Source organism: Melanostigma gelatinosum (assembly GCF_949748355.1).
Source record: "Melanostigma gelatinosum genome assembly, chromosome: 9".
NCBI lineage: Eukaryota > Metazoa > Chordata > Actinopteri > Perciformes > Zoarcidae > Melanostigma > Melanostigma gelatinosum.
This window is the reverse complement of record NC_136642.1, coordinates 257358-278629: the sequence shown is the minus strand read 5'-3', so window position 1 is coordinate 278629 and position 21272 is coordinate 257358. Positions and strand designations below refer to the sequence as shown.

Sequence of the window (21272 nt, the reverse complement as noted above, 5' to 3'; positions counted from 1 at the left end):
TGGAAAGTCTGAACTTTTACTGCGTCTCTGCAGAGGACGAAGACTTCAGCCTCTGATCCTGAACCACTGAGGCGAGAAAAAGGGGAAGAAGAAGAGGGGGAGTTCACAATGACAGAAAACAGGATTTGAAAGAGACGTGCTGCTTTCACTCTGAACCGTTGGTTTAAAGGTTATCCGGGTCATATGACCACTGAGAGTCCGTCCATGAGAAGGAAGAGGAGAAGGAGGAGTAAGAGGAAGAGTCTCACCACGACGGACGACTTCTTGGTATAAATTGGTGATCATTCGAGCAGATTTGACTTGAAAGGAATCTGATTTAAAACCAAACAAAACTTAAGTTTAAGAAGAAAAGACGATTAATTAAGTCTGAGTTCAACACTGAAGTCCAGTTCTTCTCTTCTCTGAGTCTAGAGGCTGCAGACATTTAAGACTTTAAACTGTTGGATTAAACACTTTGTTATAACTGAAGCCTCCTGAAGCAAGATTAAGTTTGATATTTTTATCAATAATGCTGTTTTTTAAAGCACAAATTCGGTTTTATCGTGCTGGTTGAAGTTCTGCTCCCCAAAGACTGAGTGAACATTTTAAAGAGGCAGAAATCAGTTTTTACAGCTGAAGAAGAAAGATGCTGAATGCCTGACGATGTTTCCATTCTTTGTATAGTATTGTAATTAAAATATCAGGTATGAAGACGCGTTTAGTGATTTCAGTGAAATGCAGAGACACCGGTTGTGTTGTGGCTTTGATGTGAAGGACTAAAAGAACCTTGAAACAGATCGATGTTTTCCCTCTTAGTCATCGTCGTTGCTGCAGAAACACGGTGAGGTCGTCACACCACGTGACTTCATTCAGAGACGCCTGACCTCACTCTATGTCGTGTGGTGTTGAGAGGGGGACACCGCACCCCCATGATCCTCCTCTTCCTCCTCCTCCCTGCTGTGAGCATTTAGCCAATGATTTCCTCTTCAAGCAGACCTCAACTAATCTGAAATAGTGAAGTGCGTGCTCACTGCCGGAAGCTTCACTGCAGATCAACGAAACAGAAACCAGTGACATGAAATGTCTGTTGGCATGAAAATACTGAGGAAGGTTCAGCAAGATGATGATAAAGTGACAGCAGCAGTCCAACGATGATTAACATTTCTCAACATATTTCATCTTTTGTGTCTTCCAGTTGCTTTCTTTGGTTCAGATATCTTTGTTCAATATTGTAAGAGCAGAATATAAAACTGGATAATACTTTATGAGTCTGTGATGTATAACAATTCTGACTAAACACTGAAATATACTATTAGGTGATTAAATAATGATTTCAGACGCAAACTAAAGGCATTCATGCTCGGAAGTATTAATGGACATTAAACAACTACAAAAACGACCACGGAAACAAAAACAACCACAAAGAGACGCAAACGACTACGAAGAGACGACTACAAAGAGACAAACTACCACAAAGAGATGCAAACTACCACAAAGACACGCAAACTACCACAAAGAGACGCAAACGACCACAAAGAGACGCAAACGACCACAAAGAGACGCAAACGACCACAAAGAGACGCAAACGACCACAAAGTGTTATGATGTGGTGTGTTCATGGACCCGAATGCAGACTCAGACAGCAGAGTTCTATTTCAAAACCACGATAATTTATTTCTCTCAGTCAAGGGAAAAGACAGGAAATGGACAAAGTCAATAGGAGGCGTCTCCACGCCTCCGCCCGGTTCCAAGCCGGAAAGTGGCTAATCCTGCTGAGCGGCAGACTAAGCAAACAGAAAAGCTGTCAAACGTCAGTACGGGGGCGCGTCCTCGCGCTCCGCTCGGATCTCAGCCGGGAAGTGGCCGGTCCGTGTCCGCGGCTGGCAGGCAGGCCGGATCGTCTGTGTGACACCCGAGGCTCGACACAGGAACGCCAAGACTAAACAGTTGATCTCCGAGGAACAAACTGGAAGGCTTCCTCGTACAGGTGAAAACCAGAGGCTCGACACTGTACGGCAGGCAGGTCGGAAAAACGAGAGGCAACGTTAGTAGCGGATCTTCAGAGAGTGAACAAATGGACGACTCACGGGTCGGAATACCAGGTAGGTAAACGGACGGACTGACAACTGGAATGAGAGTGACAGGAGTATTTATGTCAGCTGGAGGCGATCACAGGAGATGAGGCACAGCTGTGCCTACGGAGAGAGGCAGTGGGCGGGACTCGTAGGAGGACACTACTGAGGGAAATACAGCAGAGCTAGACACAAATCCTCACACAAAGAGACGCAGACGACCACAAAGAGACGCAGACGACCACAAAGAGACGCAAACGACCACAAAGAGACGCAAACGACCACAAAGAGACGCAAACGACCACAAAGAGACGCAAACGACCACAAAGAGACGCAAACGACCACAAAGAGACGCAAACGACCACAAAGAGACGCAAACGACCACAAAGAGACGCAAACGACCACAAAGAGACGCAAACGACCACAAAGAGACGCAAACGACCACAAAGAGACGCAAACGACCACAATGAGACGCAAACGACCACAAAGAGACGCAAACGACCACAAAGAGACGCAAACGACCACAAAGAGACGCAAACGACCACAATGAGACGCAAACGACCACAATGAGACGCAAACGACCACAAAGAGACGCAAACGACCACAAAGAGACGCAAACGACCACAAAGAGACGCAAACGACCACAAAGAGACGCAAACGACCACAAAGAGACGCAAACGACCACAAAGAGACGCAAACGACTACAAAGAGACGCAAACGACCACAAAGAGATGCAAACGACCACAAAGAGACGCAAACGACCACAAAGAGACGCAAACGACCACAAAGAGACGCAAACGACTCCAAAGAGACGCAAACGACCACAAAGAGACGCAAACGACCACAAAGAGACGCAAACGACCACAAAGTGTTATGATGTGGTGTGTTCATGGACCCGAATGCAGACTCAGACAGCAGAGTTCTATTTCAAAACCACGATAATTTATTTCTCTCAGTCAAGGGAAAAGACAGGAAATGGACAAAGTCAATAGGAGGCGTCTCCACGCCTCCGCCCGGTTCCAAGCCGGAAAGTGGCTAATCCTGCTGAGCGGCAGACTAAGCAAACAGAAAAGCTGTCAAACGTCAGTACGGGGGCGCGTCCTCGCGCTCCGCTCGGATCTCAGCCGGGAAGTGGCCGGTCCGCGTCCGCGGCTGGCAGGCAGGCTGGATCGTCTGTGTGACACCCGAGGCTCGACACAGGAACGCCAAGACTACACAGTTGATCTCCGAGGAACAAACTGGAAGGCTTCCTCGTACAGGTGAAAACCAGAGGCTCGACACTGTACGGCAGGCAGGTCGGAAAAACGAGAGGCAACGTTAGTAGCGGATCTTCAGAGAGTGAACAAATGGACGACTCACGGGTCGGAATACCAGGTAGGTAAACGGACGGACTGACAACTGGAATGAGAGTGACAGGAGTATTTATGTCAGCTGGAGGCGATCACAGGAGATGAGGCACAGCTGTGCCTACGGAGAGAGGCAGTGAGCGGGACTCGTAGGAGGACACTACTGAGGGAAATACAGCAGAGCTAGACACAAATCCTCACACAAAGAGACGCAAACGACTACAAAGAGACGCAGACGACCACAAAGAGACGCAAACGACCACAAAGAGACGCAAACGACCACAAAGAGACGCAAACGACCACAAAGAGACGCAAACGACCACAAAGAGACGCAAACGACCACAAAGAGACGCAAACGACCACAAAGAGACGCAAACGACCACAAAGAGACGCAAACGACTACAAAGAGACGCAAACGACTACAAAGAGACGCAAACGACTACAAAGAGACGCAAACGACCACAAAGAGACGCAAACGACCACAAAGAGACGCAAACGACCACAAAGAGACGCAAACGACCACAAAGAGACGCAAACGACTACAAAGAGACGCAAACGACCACAAAGAGACGCAAACGACCACAATGAGACGCAAACGACCACAAAGAGACGCAAACGACCACAAAGAGACGCAAACGACCACAAAGAGACGCAAACGACCACAATGAGACGCAAACGACCACAATGAGACGCAAACGACCACAAAGAGACGCAAACGACCACAAAGAGACGCAAACGACCACAAAGAGACGCAAACGACCACAAAGAGACGCAAACGACCACAAAGAGACGCAAACGACCACAAAGAGACGCAAACGACTACAAAGAGACGCAAACGACCACAAAGAGATGCAAACGACCACAAAGAGACGCAAACGACCACAAAGAGACGCAAACGACCACAAAGAGACGCAAACGACCACAAAGAGACGCAAACGACTCCAAAGAGACGCAAACGACCACAAAGAGACGCAAACGACCACAAAGAGACGCAAACGACCACAAAGTGTTATGATGTGGTGTGTTCATGGACCCGAATGCAGACTCAGACAGCAGAGTTCTATTTCAAAACCACGATAATTTATTTCTCTCAGTCAAGGGAAAAGACAGGAAATGGACAAAGTCAATAGGAGGCGTCTCCACGCCTCCGCCCGGTTCCAAGCCGGAAAGTGGCTAATCCTGCTGAGCGGCAGACTAAGCAAACAGAAAAGCTGTCAAACGTCAGTACGGGGGCGCGTCCTCGCGCTCCGCTCGGATCTCAGCCGGGAAGTGGCCGGTCCGCGTCCGCGGCTGGCAGGCAGGCTGGATCGTCTGTGTGACACCCGAGGCTCGACACAGGAACGCCAAGACTACACAGTTGATCTCCGAGGAACAAACTGGAAGGCTTCCTCGTACAGGTGAAAACCAGAGGCTCGACACTGTACGGCAGGCAGGTCGGAAAAACGAGAGGCAACGTTAGTAGCGGATCTTCAGAGAGTGAACAAATGGACGACTCACGGGTCGGAATACCAGGTAGGTAAACGGACGGACTGACAACTGGAATGAGAGTGACAGGAGTATTTATGTCAGCTGGAGGCGATCACAGGAGATGAGGCACAGCTGTGCCTACGGAGAGAGGCAGTGAGCGGGACTCGTAGGAGGACACTACTGAGGGAAATACAGCAGAGCTAGACACAAATCCTCACACAAAGAGACGCAAACGACTACAAAGAGACGCAGACGACCACAAAGAGACGCAAACGACCACAAAGAGACGCAAACGACCACAAAGAGACGCAAACGACCACAAAGAGACGCAAACGACCACAAAGAGACGCAAACGACCACAAAGAGACGCAAACGACCACAAAGAGACGCAAACGACTACAAAGAGACGCAAACGACTACAAAGAGACGCAAACGACCACAAAGAGACGCAAACAACCACAAAGAGACGCAAACGACCACAAAGAGACGCAAACGACCACAAAGAGACGCAAACGACCACAATGAGACGCAAACGACCACAAAGAGACGCAAACGACCACAAAGAGACGCAAACGACCCCAAAGAGACGCAAACGACCACAAAGAGACGCAAACGACTACAAAGAGACGCAAACGACTACAAAGAGACGCAAACGACTACAAAGAGACGCAAACGACTCCAAAGAGACGCAAACGACCACAATGAGACGCAAACGACCACAAAGAGACGCAAACGACCACAAAGAGACGCAAACGACCACAAAGAGACGCAAACGACCACAATGAGACGCAAACGACTCCAAAGAGACGCAAACGACCACAATGAGACGCAAACGACCACAAAGAGACGCAAACGACCACAAAGAGACGCAAACGACCCCAAAGAGACGCAAACGACCACAAAGAGACGCAAACGACCACAAAGAGACGCAAACGACCACAAAGAGACGCAAACGACCACAAAGAGACGCAAACGACCACAAAGAGATGCAAACGACCACAAAGAGACGCAAACGACCACAAAGAGACGCAAACGACCACAAAGAGACGCAAACGACCACAAAGAGACGCAAACGACCCCAAAGAGACGCAAACGACCACAAAGAGACGCAAACGACCACAAAGAGACGCAAACGACCACAAAGTGTTATGATGTGGTGTGTTCATGGACCCGAATGCAGACTCAGACAGCAGAGTTCTATTTCAAAACCACGATAATTTATTTCTCTCAGTCAAGGGAAAAGACAGGAAATGGACAAAGTCAATAGGAGGAGTCTTCACGCCTCCGCCCGGTTCCAAGCCGGAAAGTGGCTAATCCTGCTGAGCGGCAGACTAAGCAAACAGGAAAGCTGTCAAACGTCAGTACGGAGGCGCGTCCTCGCGCTCCGCTCGGATCTCAGCCGGGAAGTGGCCGGTCCGCATCCGCGGCCGGCAGGCAGGCCGGATCGTCTGTGTGACACCCGAGGCTCGACACAGGAACGCCAAGACTACACAGTTGATCTCCGAGGAACGAACTGGAAGGCTTCCTCGTACAGGTGAAAACCAGAGGCTCGACACTGTACGGCAGGCAGGTCGGAAAAACGAGAGGCAACGTTAGTAGCGGATCTTCAGAGAGTGAACAAATGGACGACTCACGGGTCGGAATACCAGGTAGGTAAACGGACGGACTGACAACTGGGATGAGAGTGACAGGAGTATTTATGTCAGCTGGAGGCGATCACCGGAGATGAGGCACAGCTGTGCCTACGGAGAGAGGCGTGGCAGTGGGCGGGACTCGTAGGAGGACACTACTGAGGGAAATACAGCAGAGCTAGACACAAATCCTCACACAAAGAGACGCAAACGACTACAAAGAGACGCAAACGACCACAAAGAGACGCAAACGACCACAAAGAGACGCAAACGACCACAAAGAGACGCAAACGACCACAATGAGACGCAAACGACCACAAAGAGACGCAAACGACCACAAAGAGACGCAAACGACCACAAAGAGACGCAAACGACTACAAAGAGACGCAAACGACTACAAAGAGACGCAAACGACCACAAAGAGACGCAAACGACTACAAAGAGACGCAAACGACCACAAAGAGACGCAAACGACTACAAAGAGACGCAAACGACCACAAAGAGACGCAAACGACTACAAAGAGACGCAAACGACTACAAAGAGACGCAAACGACCACAAAGAGACGCAAACGACCACAAAGAGACGCAAACGACCACAAAGAGACACAAATGACTACAAAGAGACACATAACTGGATAAACAGGCCTTCTTTGTCACATAAAAGACACTGAAGGGTTACATTTAAGTGTAAAAAGAGTTAAAGGAATGAAACTTCATTCAACATATCTGATCAGTTGTGGATCACACTCAACTGAACTCTTCTTTAATCGAGGACTGTTCTAACAGTGAAACAACAGAGTAAATGAGAGTCATGGGAGTTATATAATCTTTGTGTAATGTGTGGCACGCTCTGCACAGAAACATGCCAGCGTGGTCGGTGATGTAATCCGTCAGCGTGTCATCACACCTGATTACACACCTACAGCTGGCCGTCTGTTGTTGTGCACAAACAGTTCTGAATGAAGCTGAACGTCACAACAGAAACAGAGACTCTTTGTCCTCTGGCGGGTCGACATCCTGCAGATAGTCAGTCAGAGACGACGCAGAAAAGATCTTATTAATCTGGGAAAATATCGTTTATTTTCATTTTTCATGTTATAAAGACAAACAAATATGGGAAAATATACTATTATTGTAAAAAGAACACTGGTTTCATTAAAAAACGTAAATTATAAAAAATGTTTGTTACAGAAGAACTTTGATTTTGAATCATGTGAATCTGGAGCCCTCTGGAGGACTAAAACCACACAGCAGCTTCTAGAGCACACGTGTCAAAGTCAAGGCCCGCGGGCCGAATGCGGCCCGCCACGTCATTCTATGTGGCCCGCGAATCCGCCAGCAAAAAATAAAAATAAAAAACTTTTTTTATTTATTTTGGAAATAAAATTAAACGCTAGACTTCAAAATAAAAGTATCCCCAATGGTCGAAATTATGAGATAGAAAGTTGAAATGATGTGATAGCATGTTGTCTGTGTACCGACATTAAAACTATCACAACAGGTGGACAGGAGAGGCAACAGCCCGTAAAGAGGTTTTCCAACGATTGAAAAAGATCCACAAATAATCCCAAAATGTCCACGAAGAGAAAAATTGATGCAGAGGGAAGAAAATGTAATGAAAGATGTGAAAGCGAATACATGTTTGTGCTTCAAGGAGAACAACGGGTCTGTCTTCTGTGTTATGAGGCGTGTCGGTGATGAAGGATACAATTCTCCAAACACGGAGCTAAATTTAGCCTCCAAGAAAAACATCAAACTGTCCGAGAACTAAAAGGCAGACTGCAATCACAGCAGAATATATTGACACAGCTACAGCCCAGTGCATGCTGAAGGTATGTGAGCAGAGCTCCGACCAGATACAGACTTTTACAAATGTCAGTTTGTGAAGAAACACCATCGCAGACGAGTTGATGAACTAGCAGCAATCTAACAACACAGCTAGCTGAGAGACGAGCAGGTACTTGTGTTTGTAATGAACTGCTGATGAAAGCACAGACAACACGGATACATCATCTATCATGTTCATCAGACCTGACTCTCAGTGAGCAGCTCTTGGATGTAGCTGCATGCACAGGACGACGACAGGGAGGAACATTAGTGATGCAGAGAGGTGAACAAACAGCTTTGAACAAAGTTAATGTCAGAACTCGTGTTTGATATTTGTCTTTGTTATTTTCTTTAATAGTTTGATCTTTGATAGAGTCATGTGGGTTTATTAACCCTCAATTAAAATGATTTATGTTTTAATAACAGAAATGTGTTTAAATATCATTTTTCATTGATATAACTGCATGTACAATATGTTTACACTTGAATAAACAATAATCAAATGCAGAGAGTTATTGAACAATATGTTAGGAGAAGTTAGTTTTACAGTCTTACAGTTACAACCGGCCCTTTGAGGGACCGTGATGCTGATGTGGCCCAGAGTGAGATGAGTTTGACAGCCCTGGTCTAGAGGTTCTACTTTTATTATCTGAGAGAAGAAGAGCTCATGAGTTCTGGACTGACTGGGACTCACTGTAAGAACTCACAGGGAGTCAGAAGAAGTATTCAGGTAGTGTACAAAGTACCTGAACAGGTAGTGAACAGAGTACCTGGATCTGATGTTCGACAATCAGTCTGGAATAAACTTTCTTCAGGAGGGTAAATAGTAATTGGAACAAACTCCCTGGTTCCACAGGTTGTGTCCCAGACCTCCATGCAACATGAAAGAGTTTCAGCCCAACAATGTCCAGAATGTTCAGCAGCTTCCGGATGAATCTCATCCTCACCTGGTGACACACAAACCCTAGACCTGTACCAGGGATCTGGATCAGTCTTCAAACTCGTCCACAGAGGACGTGTTGGTGGAGTTCAAAAGTTCTCACTGATCACCACCTCAGGTCAGATGAGGTCAGATCAATCTGGGACTATTTATTCAAATGTTGCACTGTAGTTTTCGAATCAACTGTGTATTTGTATTATTGAGTTACTCGTGTTGCTGTTTTTAGATTCTAAATAAATAGTTTAAATGAGTTGAGGTGCGTTGCCGGATGATTTGGTGACCTTCCAAAAAACGTATTTTAATAAATGATATAAATCATCAGGATGTTGTTGCAGCTTTGTCCAGTAAACTTGAAATAAAGATTTTAATTCTACAATTTAAGTTCTACATCTTAGAACGATGTGAATCCAACACCTCAGTGACTGAAGAGGTTTGTGCTGATCAGATCAACTTCCTCTCTTAATATTCCTCCACTCATCTGATCTCCATCGTTGTTGCTCAGCTGATTAAACAGGAAACATTTCAGGATATTTCGTCAATTGTAAAACATTTTAATGGTAAAAAATGTGACGTGATGTCATATTGTAGATTTTCATTACAAATCAATGTTATATTGAGATAAAAGAGTCCTTCTGTTCCTCCGGAGTGACCCAGATTCTTCTGGTCCAGAACAGTCCAGAACACCCTGAAGGTCACATCTGTCGTCTGATTGGCTCAGTGGAACAGGAAGTAGTCGTCGTGTGGAACGAACAGACCGGATATATATATATATATACATATATATATATGTATACATATATATATACATATATATATATATGTATATATATATGTATATATATATGTATATATACATACATACATACATACATACATACATACATACATACATACATACATGTATATATATATATATATATATATATATATATATATATATATATATACATATATATATATATATATATATGTATATATATATACATATATATACATATATATATATGTATATATATATACATATATATACATATATATGTATATATATATATACATATATATACGTATATATATGTATATATATATGTATATATATATATGTATATATACATATATATGTATATATATATATACATATATATGTATATATATATGTATATATATATATGTATATATACATACATACATACATACATACATACATACATACATACATACATACATACATACATACATACATACATACATACATATATATATATATATATATATATATATGTATATGTGTGTTAGTTCTCTTCTTTCATGATGGAGCTAAGCTAACTAGGCTAACTAGGCTAGCAGTTTCCCCCTGCTTCCACTCTTTGTGCTAAGCTAGGCTACACCCAGGTTAAAGTGATTGGTAACAGATGTCCCTTCATATCTTTACCTGTGTGTCGTCCTCTGGTCCCGCGGTGGAGCTCAGACGTCTCACGGAGCTGCATGCTGATGGATTCTATTTCTACATCCAACTGTAAAGAACACAAAAGACAGGAAACCACATGTCAGAGTGGTCCCTGAGGACGAAGACCACCGTCTCTAACTTCTCAGGAGGACGCACCGACCTTCGGTCCGAACAGCCGGCTGAGGATGAAGACGTTGTAGCCGAGGACGAGGACGCTGGTGATGCACAGCTGGATGGGAGGATTGTGGGCCGTCAGCAGGGACCCCAACAGTCCAGACACGCTGAACGCTGTCACAGCGAACACGCTCAGGGGTTCAGGGCGGTCCAGCGTCCGGACGCTCCAGGCCACCAGACAGCCCAGACCCTGAAGCAGAGACACCACAGAGCCGTCATGGTTCTACAGCGTCACAGAGCTGGACTCGGTTCTGGACTCGGTTCTCAGTACCAGTAGAGGAGCTTTGTACCCGCAGACAACAGCGAGCCACAGCTGCATGTTGGAGCTGCTGCAGCGTTCACAGAACAGCTGGACGACCTGGTCCTGATCCTCAGAGACGCTCTGAGGGACAAGAAAGAGTTCACATGAACCCATCGGTCTGAAGGTCTGAAGCCCCCCTCAGGGGTCAAACCTAGGACTTCAGTGCTCTCTTGAGGTACTAGTACTTTACTGGAGTATTTCTATTTTCTGCTACTTTATACTTGACCTCCATGTTTTACTGAACTACATTAAAAAAGATGAACTTCTGAGATGAAACACAAACTGCTGTAAAAGCTTTTTTTCTCTTGTGACCCTTTTTACGAAAATGTAAACATTTAAAAATAAAATTTGAAAATAAATTAAATGAAATAAATACAAACAAACAAATGAATAAATGTTGACTAAAAGTCAAAGATGGAAGAAAAACAGATTTGTGCATCAGAAGTCATTCTCCTCTACTTTTACTGTATGACGCTGATGGTACTTGTGTACTTGTGTACTTTTACTGCTGACAACACATCATTGAACACAAGTACATCCCTCCACCTTGAACCTCCTGCGCTTGTTACCTGCGGTCCGAGCTGCAGCACCACCCGTCTGAGAGGGTCCAGGATCTGCCAGGTGCTTAAAACCGACACCTCCAGGAGGAGCAGGAGGAGCAGGAGGATGAACAGAACAGTGAAGCTCACCGTGTGACCCAGAGAGACGTCCACAGACGCACCTGAGGAGTCCAACAGGACATGTACTAGCAATGCTAGTGTGTGCAAATACTCAATGTATTTGATGGAGCAGCTGGTGAAGGTGGATTATCGTCATCCATCATAATACTATGACCACAATACATCAGAACTGATGAGTTCATTCATAGTTTGCATTAATAATGAATCTGCAAAGTAAATCACAACCAAGGCTAAAAAGACGGAGTCACACACACACACCTGGGGCAGGTGCTGTAGACACGCCCCCTCTGTGAGAGTCACACACACACACCTGGGGCAGGTGCTGACAGAAGTATCAGAGTGAAAGCTAGAGAGGCCCAATAATATTCCAGTCACCACAGAAAGGTCGACCCTCTCCCCAGACAATGGAGATATTCTCATCTTTTTGAAAATAATGTCACAGTAATGTAACATTGTTGTGTATTTGAATGACCTGACAGGAAGTAAACACAGACCCAAGTTGTTGCTGAGCAGTTCAGTTCAGTGTAAACAGTGGAAGCTCACTGGCTGTTTCTTTCTTTCAATATTGATGAAAGGATGAGGATATCCGAATTGAGTATTCTTGAATGTTTTATTTTTATTTATGTATTTCATTTTGTTTCAAATTGGACATCTTCAATATTTTTGTTTTCATGTAAGATTGTAGCCCAAAGTTCTTTGCTTTAAGTGTTCTTGAAGTTCTTTAATTAATAAATGGAAAACAAAGTTATATTTGTCTCCTCCCCTTTTCTTTGTTGATCCGAAAAATGATCCGAACCGTGACTCCTGAACCGTGATCCGAACCGAACCGTGAGGTTTGTGATCCGTGACACCCCTAATATATATATATATATATATATATATATATATATATATATATATATATATATATATACATATATATATATTACATTATATCTAATGTTTGCTTTTATGACAAGTTATTCATGTATCATTATGTTTATAATCAACCAAGTACATCCATGTGTATCTGTACGCATGTGTGTTCATTCTTAAGTATTTCTTGTTGCAACTGTAAAGTGAGCATCTTTCAATCGAACAAATAAAAAACAAGCAATAGAATGTTGGTGCATCACATTAAACAGAGAGAAAGTAAATCATGAATATCAAACAGTGATCAACAATAAAGAAATATGAAGAATACATAAAACATGTGATCTGTTATTAAATGAACAGAGGATGTGAAAATGTTCTCAGTATAAAACAGAAGAAGTACCAGTGTTTACGTCTGATGACGATGAAGAAGAGGGTCAGGTCCTGGACCTGCAGCAGCAAACGTTTAGCATCAGCCCTGATCAGCGTTGTCATTGTGACGGTCTGTGGTGCGTTCAGGGTCTCACCTGTGAACTTCAGCAGCTGGTTCATCAGTCGCAGCTGCTGTGTGGAAGTACTGAAGTCTCCCACCAACACGCCTCTGCTGCCTGAGGACACACTGCTGATCAATAATCAATATCAACACTGCTGATCAATAATCAATGTCAACACTGCCGATCAATAATCAATATCAACACTGCTGATCAATAATCAATGTCAACACTGCTGATCAATAATCAATATCAACACTGCTGATCAATAATCAATATCAACACTGCTGATCAATAATCAATGTCAACACTGCTGATCAATAATCAATATCAACACTGCTGATCAATAATCAATATCAATACTGCTGATCAATAATCAATGTCAACACTGCCGATCAACAATCAATATCAACACTGCTGATCAATAATCAATGTCAACACTGCTGATCAATAATCAATATCAACACTGCTGATCAATAATCAATATCAACACTGCTGATCAATAATCAATGTCAACACTGCTGATCAATAATCAATATCAACACTGCTGATCAATAATCAATATCAACACTGCTGATCAACAATCAATATCAACACTGCTGATCAATAATCAATATCAACACTGCTGATCAACAATCAATATCAACACTGCTGATCAACAATCAATATCAACACTGCTGATCAATAATCAATATCAACACTGCTGATCAATAATCAATATCAACACTGCTGATCAATAATCAATATCAACACTGCCGATCAATAATCAATATCAACACTGCTGATCAACAATCAATATCAACACTGCTGATCAATAATCAATGTCAAGACTGCTGATCAATAATCAATGTCAACACTGCTGATCAACAATCAATATCAACACTGCTGATCAATAATCAATATCAACACTGCTGATCAATAATCAATATCAACACTGCTGATCAACAATCAATATCAACACTGCTGATCAATAATCAATGTCAACACTGCTGATCAATAATCAATATCAACACTGCTGATCAATAATCAATATCAACACTGCTGATCAATAATCAATGTCAACACTGCCGATCAACAATCAATATCAACACTGCCGATCAACAATCAATATCAACACTGCTGATCAACAATCAATATCAACACTGCCGATCAATAATCAATATCAACACTGCCGATCAACAATCAATGTTAACACTGCTGATCAACAATCAATATCAACACTGCCGATCAATAATCAATATCAACACTGCTGATCAATAATCAATATCAACACTGCTGATCAATAATCAATATCAACACTGCTGATCAATAATCAATATCAACACTGCTGATCAATAATCAATATCAACACTGCTGATCAATAATCAATATCAACACTGCTGATCAATAATCAATATCAACACTGCTGATCAACAATCAATATCAACACTGCCGATCAATAATCAATATCAACACTGCCGATCAACAATCAATATCAACACTGCCGATCATCAATCAATATCAACACTGCCGATCAATAATCAATATCAACACTGCCGATCAACAATCAATGTTAACACTGCCGATCAACAATCAATGTTAACACTGCTGATCAACAATCAATATCAACACTGCTGATCAATAATCAATAACAACACTGCTGATCAACAATCAATATCAACACTGCTGATAAATAATCAATAACAACACTGCTGATCAATAATCAATAACACTGCTGATCAATAATCAATATCAACACTGCTGATCAATAATCAATATCAACACTGCTGATCAAAAATCAATATCAACACTGCTGATCAACAATCAATATCAACACTGCTGATCAATAATCAATATCAACACTGCTGATCAAAAATCAATATCAACACTGCTGATCAACAATCAATATCAACACTGCTGATCAATAATCAATATCCTGAACATTAGTCTTTCACCTTGAAACTGGATCAACTCGATCGACGTCATCCTCTCTCCGTTACGAAAGAAAACTGGACCCTAAAAACACAAAGGTGAGTGTGTGTCACAGGTGTGTGTGTGTGTCACAGGTGTGTGTGTCTCAGGTGTGTGTGTCACAGGTGTGTGTCACAGGTGTGTGTGTGTGTCACAGGTGTGTGTGTCTCAGGTGTGTGTGTCACAGGTGTGTGTCACAGGTGTGTGTGTGTGTCACAGGTGTGTGTCACAGGTGTGTGTGTGTGTCTCAGGTGTGTGTCACAGGTGTGTGTGTCTCAGGTGTGTGTGTGTCACAGGTGTGTGTGTCTCAGGTGTGTGTGTGTCACAGGTGTGTGTGTGTGTCTCAGGTGTGTGTCACAGGTGTGTGTGTCTCAGGTGAGTGTGTGTCACAGGTGTGTGTGTGTGTCACAGGTGTGTGTGTCTCAGGTGAGTGTGTGTCACAGGTGTGTGTGTGTGTCACAGGTGTGTGTGTCTCAGGTGTGTGTGTGTCACAGGTGTGTGTGTGTCACAGGTGTGTGTGTGTGTCTCAGGTGTGTGTCACAGGTGTGTGTGTCTCAGGTGTGTGTGTGTCTCAGGTGTGTGTCACAGGTGTGTGTGTCTCAGGTGAGTGTGTGTCACAGGTGTGTGTGTGTGTCACAGGTGTGTGTGTGTGTCACAGGTGTGTGTGTGTGTCACAGGTGTGTGTGTGTGTCACAGGTGTGTGTGTCTCAGGTGAGTGTGTGTCACAGGTGTGTGTGTGTGTCACAGGTGTGTGTGTGTGTCACAGGTGTGTGTGTCTCAGGTGTGTGTGTGTCACAGGTGTGTGTGTGTGTCTCAGGTGTGTGTCACAGGTGTGTGTGTCTCAGGTGTGTGTGTGTCACAGGTGTGTGTGTCTCAGGTGTGTGTCACAGGTGTGTGTGTGTCACAGGTGTGTGTGTCTCAGGTGTGTGTCACAGGTGTGTGTGTGTGTCTCAGGTGTGTGTCACAGGTGTGTGTGTCTCAGGTGTGTGTCACAGGTGTGTGTGTCTCAGGTGTGTGTGTGTCACAGGTGTGTGTGTCTCAGGTGTGTGTGTCTCAGGTGTGTGTGTCTCAGGTGTGTGTCACAGGTGTGTGTGTCTCAGGTGTGTGTGTGTCACAGGTGTGTGTGTCTCAGGTGTGTGTGTCACAGGTGTGTGTGTCTCAGGTGTGTGTGTGTCACAGGTGTGTGTGTCTCAGGTGTGTGTGTCACAGGTGTGTGTGTCTCAGGTGTGTGTGTGTCACAGGTGTGTGTGTGTGTCTCAGGTGTGTGTCACAGGTGTGTGTGTCTCAGGTGTGTCTACATGCTCACCGTGATTCCTTCAAACTGCGTCTGCTTCACGGCCTCCAGCAGCGTCCTCTGAACTTCTTCCCCTCTAACGCTCACGTTTCTCTGGCTGCTGTACTTCTCTCTGAGCTTCACGGCCTCCATCACCTGACTCAGAGCTCTGGCAGCGACCCATACTGCGTCGTAGGCGAAGGTGTGGAGGGGGCTGACATCTGACCTGTCCTGGATCACCTGTCTCAGGTAGGAGTCCTGGTACTCCTGAGGAGTCTGCAGAGACATAATACACATTCAGTGGTGGTCGTGGTTAGATGGTGACTGGTGTGACGACCCTCTCACTCTGCTGGCTGTGTTCCTGCTCAGGGTTTCCTGGTGGGAGGAGTCACCTGCAACAATCATCCAATCAGCTGATTGGGAGTGTGGTTCCTGACCCGTCCGGAGATTCCCGGTGTCTTGGCGTTGCCGAGCCGTCTCATCTGCAGCCTGATGGATCCGTCTGCAGCCGTCAGCAGACTGTCATCCGTACATCCAGAAACCTTCAGCATCCATCCAGATGTTCCTCCATCAACAACCAGCCACTGGTACCGAGCTCCAAACATGTTCAGTCTCTCGGCCTGAAACACAGAACAATCATGGCTGCTTCACCAGACTGTCACTAACTGCACTCCCTGAAGAACTCTCATTAGAGCGAGTGTTAGAGCGAGTGTTAGCTATGCTGGGATTAGTAAATCTGCGTTGGATTCCTTATGAATTATCCTTCACTTCCTTCCTTGACCTCATGACATCAGACTTTCTAGACTGGACACCGTCCCCCCCTCCTGAACTCAGACACATCTGAGGGAGCAGCTGAGGCCAGCCTTTGTTTGGTGACTGATTTGATTCATGTTTGGTGAGGGACTAAAACTTGGAGTGATTGCTTCGGCACATCAGCCAAGAAGAAAGTCTCGATTCCAGTCACCGGCATGTCTTCAACTAGGGGAGGGGACGGTGTCCAGTCTAGAAAGTTTTAAACAAAGACACTAGAGGAGCAAACAACTGTTTTCCCATATTTATTAGATTTAGGGTGCCTTTAACAAATCAACTGAATGAGCCATTTTCTGTTTCTTTTCTTCGTGGGCATTGTGCTGTGCTGAAGGGGTGGTAGAGTAGGTATCTGGCATGTGTATCTTATTGTATGGTTTGAGTCACCTTCGCGTGCTATGAGTCGGTAAATTTGATTTGATTTTAGTTTGTGTGCAGTGGTTCCTCTATTGACGCATAACTCTACACTGACCTCCCTGATGGTGCAGTTTAGCCCCATGTTGTTTGTTTTCTTTTCATGTTCATTTGTTTTGACTTATGTATTCATTTTATAATTTACTCCATCCCTCCTTTATCACGATCGGCATTAAGGCCTTTTATTGAACCCCACTTGTTGAGTGGAGATAAGTCTTCTATGCCATGCATTGTCAATCATTTCCAGTATTGCAGTCTCTAGTTGCAGTTTATTCTGGGTCTTGTGCATTAAGTATTACCGGGTCACAATTCCATCAAGGTCAAGGGCAAGTGGTTAGGGAAGGACATAGGACAACATTTTAAGGACTATTGTACTTCAGCCCTGCATTTAAAACCTACTTGAAGGAGCAGAGTGTGAGACTAGTGGCATCTAGTGGTGAGGACGTGTTAGAGGACTACGGTGGCCTTCAGGGTCCATAACAACGGGATAAATCCATGTAGAGACTTAAGCTGCGTTCACACCGGTCGCGTTGATTTTTTGATGCGCGTCGAGATTACATACAAAGTCTCTGCACAGACGCGATGAGACTGGCGCGCCGCGATTTTGCGATGGCGCGGCGCGTTGGACGCGTTATTGCAGTGCGGTGGACGCGGTGGACGCGTTGGACGCCGCAAAATCGGCAACGCGCGAGTTGAAATTTTTCAACTTCAGCGACATAATCGCGTGACGCTGTGGCGCGATAGCCTATCAGCGTTGAGTTGCTCCCCCTGTCATCACTGGCTTCCTGCCGTTGTTGAATCAGGAAATAAATCCTGTAGCCGTCTGTGTTCACCCAGAGCTCTGATACCTCATATCAATAGAGACCGGACCAAACTATGTGTATGCATGTGTGTGTGTAAACCATACGGTACAAACAATGAATACACGCTGCCGTATTTACGTCTACGTGACGTTATTGAGTGCTGGTGGAGCTGCTACGATGTTAGCATAGCCTAGCACCGATCCATCAGAGCTCCATTGAGAAGACAAGTAACCTACAAATCGGCATCATTATGTAGTTATTTCGGAGTCCCTTTTTGTCGGTTTATTGCCGTTGAATCACAGCCAAATCAGTTTATTTTGTGTTCCTACAGCTGTAGTAAACAGCGACCGGTGGCTTGCTAGACAGTGAATACAGCTCGATACAATCCACGGAGCTCCTCTGAACAATATTATGAACCAGACATGACGGCGTTTGGCATTCCGATGTTTGAGGGACTTCCACAACACGTACAAAGCAGCAATTGTCCTTATTCCTTTCACGGTTGACAGCGGAAAGAAATGGCGGCCAGGTGAACGGCTTCCAGGACGATAAACCACGCCCCCTCTCCGGCGCTACGAGATTTTGCGGCGTTTGGTGTGAACACGACCGGCGGCGCGTTGGACGCGATTGTGCAGTGCGTCAAAAAATCAACGCGACCGGTGTGAACGCAGCATTACACAGCAGAAAACCTCAGAGGCAGAATCCTCCTCAAACTGACCGATGATGATCCGAACGTCACTTTCCTGCAAAACAAAGAAGCAGCAGCGATGAGGACGGAACCAAAGACGTCTTTCAAGTCCTGAACTAATTGTGCTGCGATACCTTCAGCCTCCTCAAGCTGCTGCAGACGTCTTCAGAGAGACTTTCTGAGGAAACCACCTGAACGTCGGCCTTCAGCAGCTGTCGGCTCAGATCCTTTTTCATCTGGACCGGGACACAAAATCACACATGTGAGATCGGTTAAACCAACATCGTGGTGTGTTAAAGTCACAGGGTCACCTCTGAGAGTCGGGGTCCCTCCTGTGTGATCACAGTGACTCTGGTCCACTTGAAGCGCTGCAGCAGCTTCACCGTGGCCTGGTTCAGAGCTCGGTCTGACGGCACCGTGCTGAACAGGTTCCCGTACAGCTTCCTGTTGGACAGGCTGGGGGACGAGGCTTCAAACGAGACCTGAGACATCAGGGGACAGGAAGCAGAGGACAGTTATTTTTTATCTCCTGTATCTACATGTTAGGATTAATAACATTGTATGTAATATTATAGCAGCTCATGATCAGTCTCAACACAAACTAATTAGTATATATTTCCACTTTGTTGTAAACTCTGTGTGACCGAACGCACTCTGGCTGAACAGGTGTATCTGGTTGACCCAGTGGGGTCAACTCTCATCTAACAAGATGTCCTGCATGCCTGTGTTCTGACGATCTCCATATATGGACTTATGTCTGGCATGCCTGAAGAATAAATAACTGACCTCCAGGTTCGGACCTAAGGTCTAACATACATGTATGGACATGAACTTGACACCCCTGTATGTTCCACCCCCTTCTATCTGACGGGAGGATTAAAAGGCTCGTTTTCCTCAGAGAGTTGAAGAAATTCGGCAGCCCAGCAAACTGTGCTTTTCTTCCCATGATTCATGTCCAATGAAGAATTCAGAGAAATTGATCTTCGACTTCAACCTCATCTGTGACCAGTCTGTTCAAAGAACAGCAACCACAACCTCTACCTACCTTAGAACGTGTTCTTCACTCACAGATGTTCTTCAGTTCAGTAGATGTAGTAGAAGAAGAAGAAGACTACGTGGACGGGACGATGTGGACCAGGTGACATGGACTGGGTGAAGTGGACTAAGTGGACTGGCTGTGTACCTGCAGCAGGGTGAGAGCCGGCAGAGATCGAGCGATGAGCGCCGTCACAGATGGACACGCCCCTCCGAACAGCAGCAGGTAGTTGGGCTCCGCCCACATGGCGTCAAACAGGGCTTTGAGGGACTCAGCAGGGTCACACTGTGAAAACAAGGGACACATGAGGGACTGAGACCTCATCTGAGGCCTGGTTTCACATGGACCGAGCAGGAAGCGGGACAGAGGGGCTTTAACGAGGATCCAAGTGGTCCAACACACTTAACGGTCCCAGTGGATCCACCTTGTTGGCTTCAGACTGAACTGTAGTGGTCTCTCCTGATGACGCCTCCTCACTGACTGCAGACATCTACCAGTCCAGACCGGTTAAGGCCAGCTCAGACCAGTTCAGACTAAATCGGTTCAGACCAGATCAGACCGAAGATTTACACTTGGTAAGAGTATTTCTACACTGTGGTATATACTTTTACTGCAGTGAAGAAGTACTTCTTCCAGCTCTAATAACTTGCAGGGTCATCATAGTCCTGGTTCCCGATCACATGATAGTAACATTCAGACAGACCTTAAACACCGAGGGACCAGGTTCAAGGTGACCCACCTGAGGGTCCAGCAGCTGGAACTGGACCTCGTAGTCCCCCAGCGGGGGCGGTTGTCTCTTCAGGTCCTGCAGAGCCAGTCGGACCGCCACGGACACGCCGGCTGTCAGGTTGCCCCCCACCGACATCCACAGCATAGGTAGAGGGTGGCAGACCTGAGCCAGAACCGGAACCACCAGGAGCCAGTAGACCGGTAGCAGCCTGAACGCCTCCAACATGTTCATGATCTGAACCTGGTCCCTGTGCTGCTCCTGCAGCGACCTGTAATCCTCAGTAAGCAGCCGGGAGATAAACGGATCAATGTGGACACCAGATGTCACATCAGGGTACTCGCTAAGACCATGTTCACAAGACAGGAG

The 21272-nt window shown here is 45.2% G+C and overlaps 1 protein-coding gene across 1 annotated transcript; it reads right to left on the bottom strand.

The window, feature by feature from the left end:
• Positions 1 to 16: 16 nt before the first annotated feature.
• Positions 17 to 21131, bottom strand: LOC306782624 (gamma-aminobutyric acid type B receptor subunit 2-like; the record flags this gene model as incomplete). The annotated part of the gene is made up of 14 exons (XM_079276068.1): positions 17 to 66; positions 10693 to 10774; positions 10868 to 11071; positions 11153 to 11263; positions 11752 to 11903; positions 13128 to 13322; positions 15140 to 15200; positions 16462 to 16704; positions 16866 to 17048; positions 19130 to 19195; positions 19275 to 19376; positions 19452 to 19622; positions 20324 to 20461; positions 20916 to 21131. 14 exons carry the CDS (start codon positions 21129 to 21131, stop codon positions 17 to 19), a joined length of 1974 nt encoding a protein of 657 aa, XP_079132194.1.
• Positions 21132 to 21272: the final 141 nt, after the last annotated feature.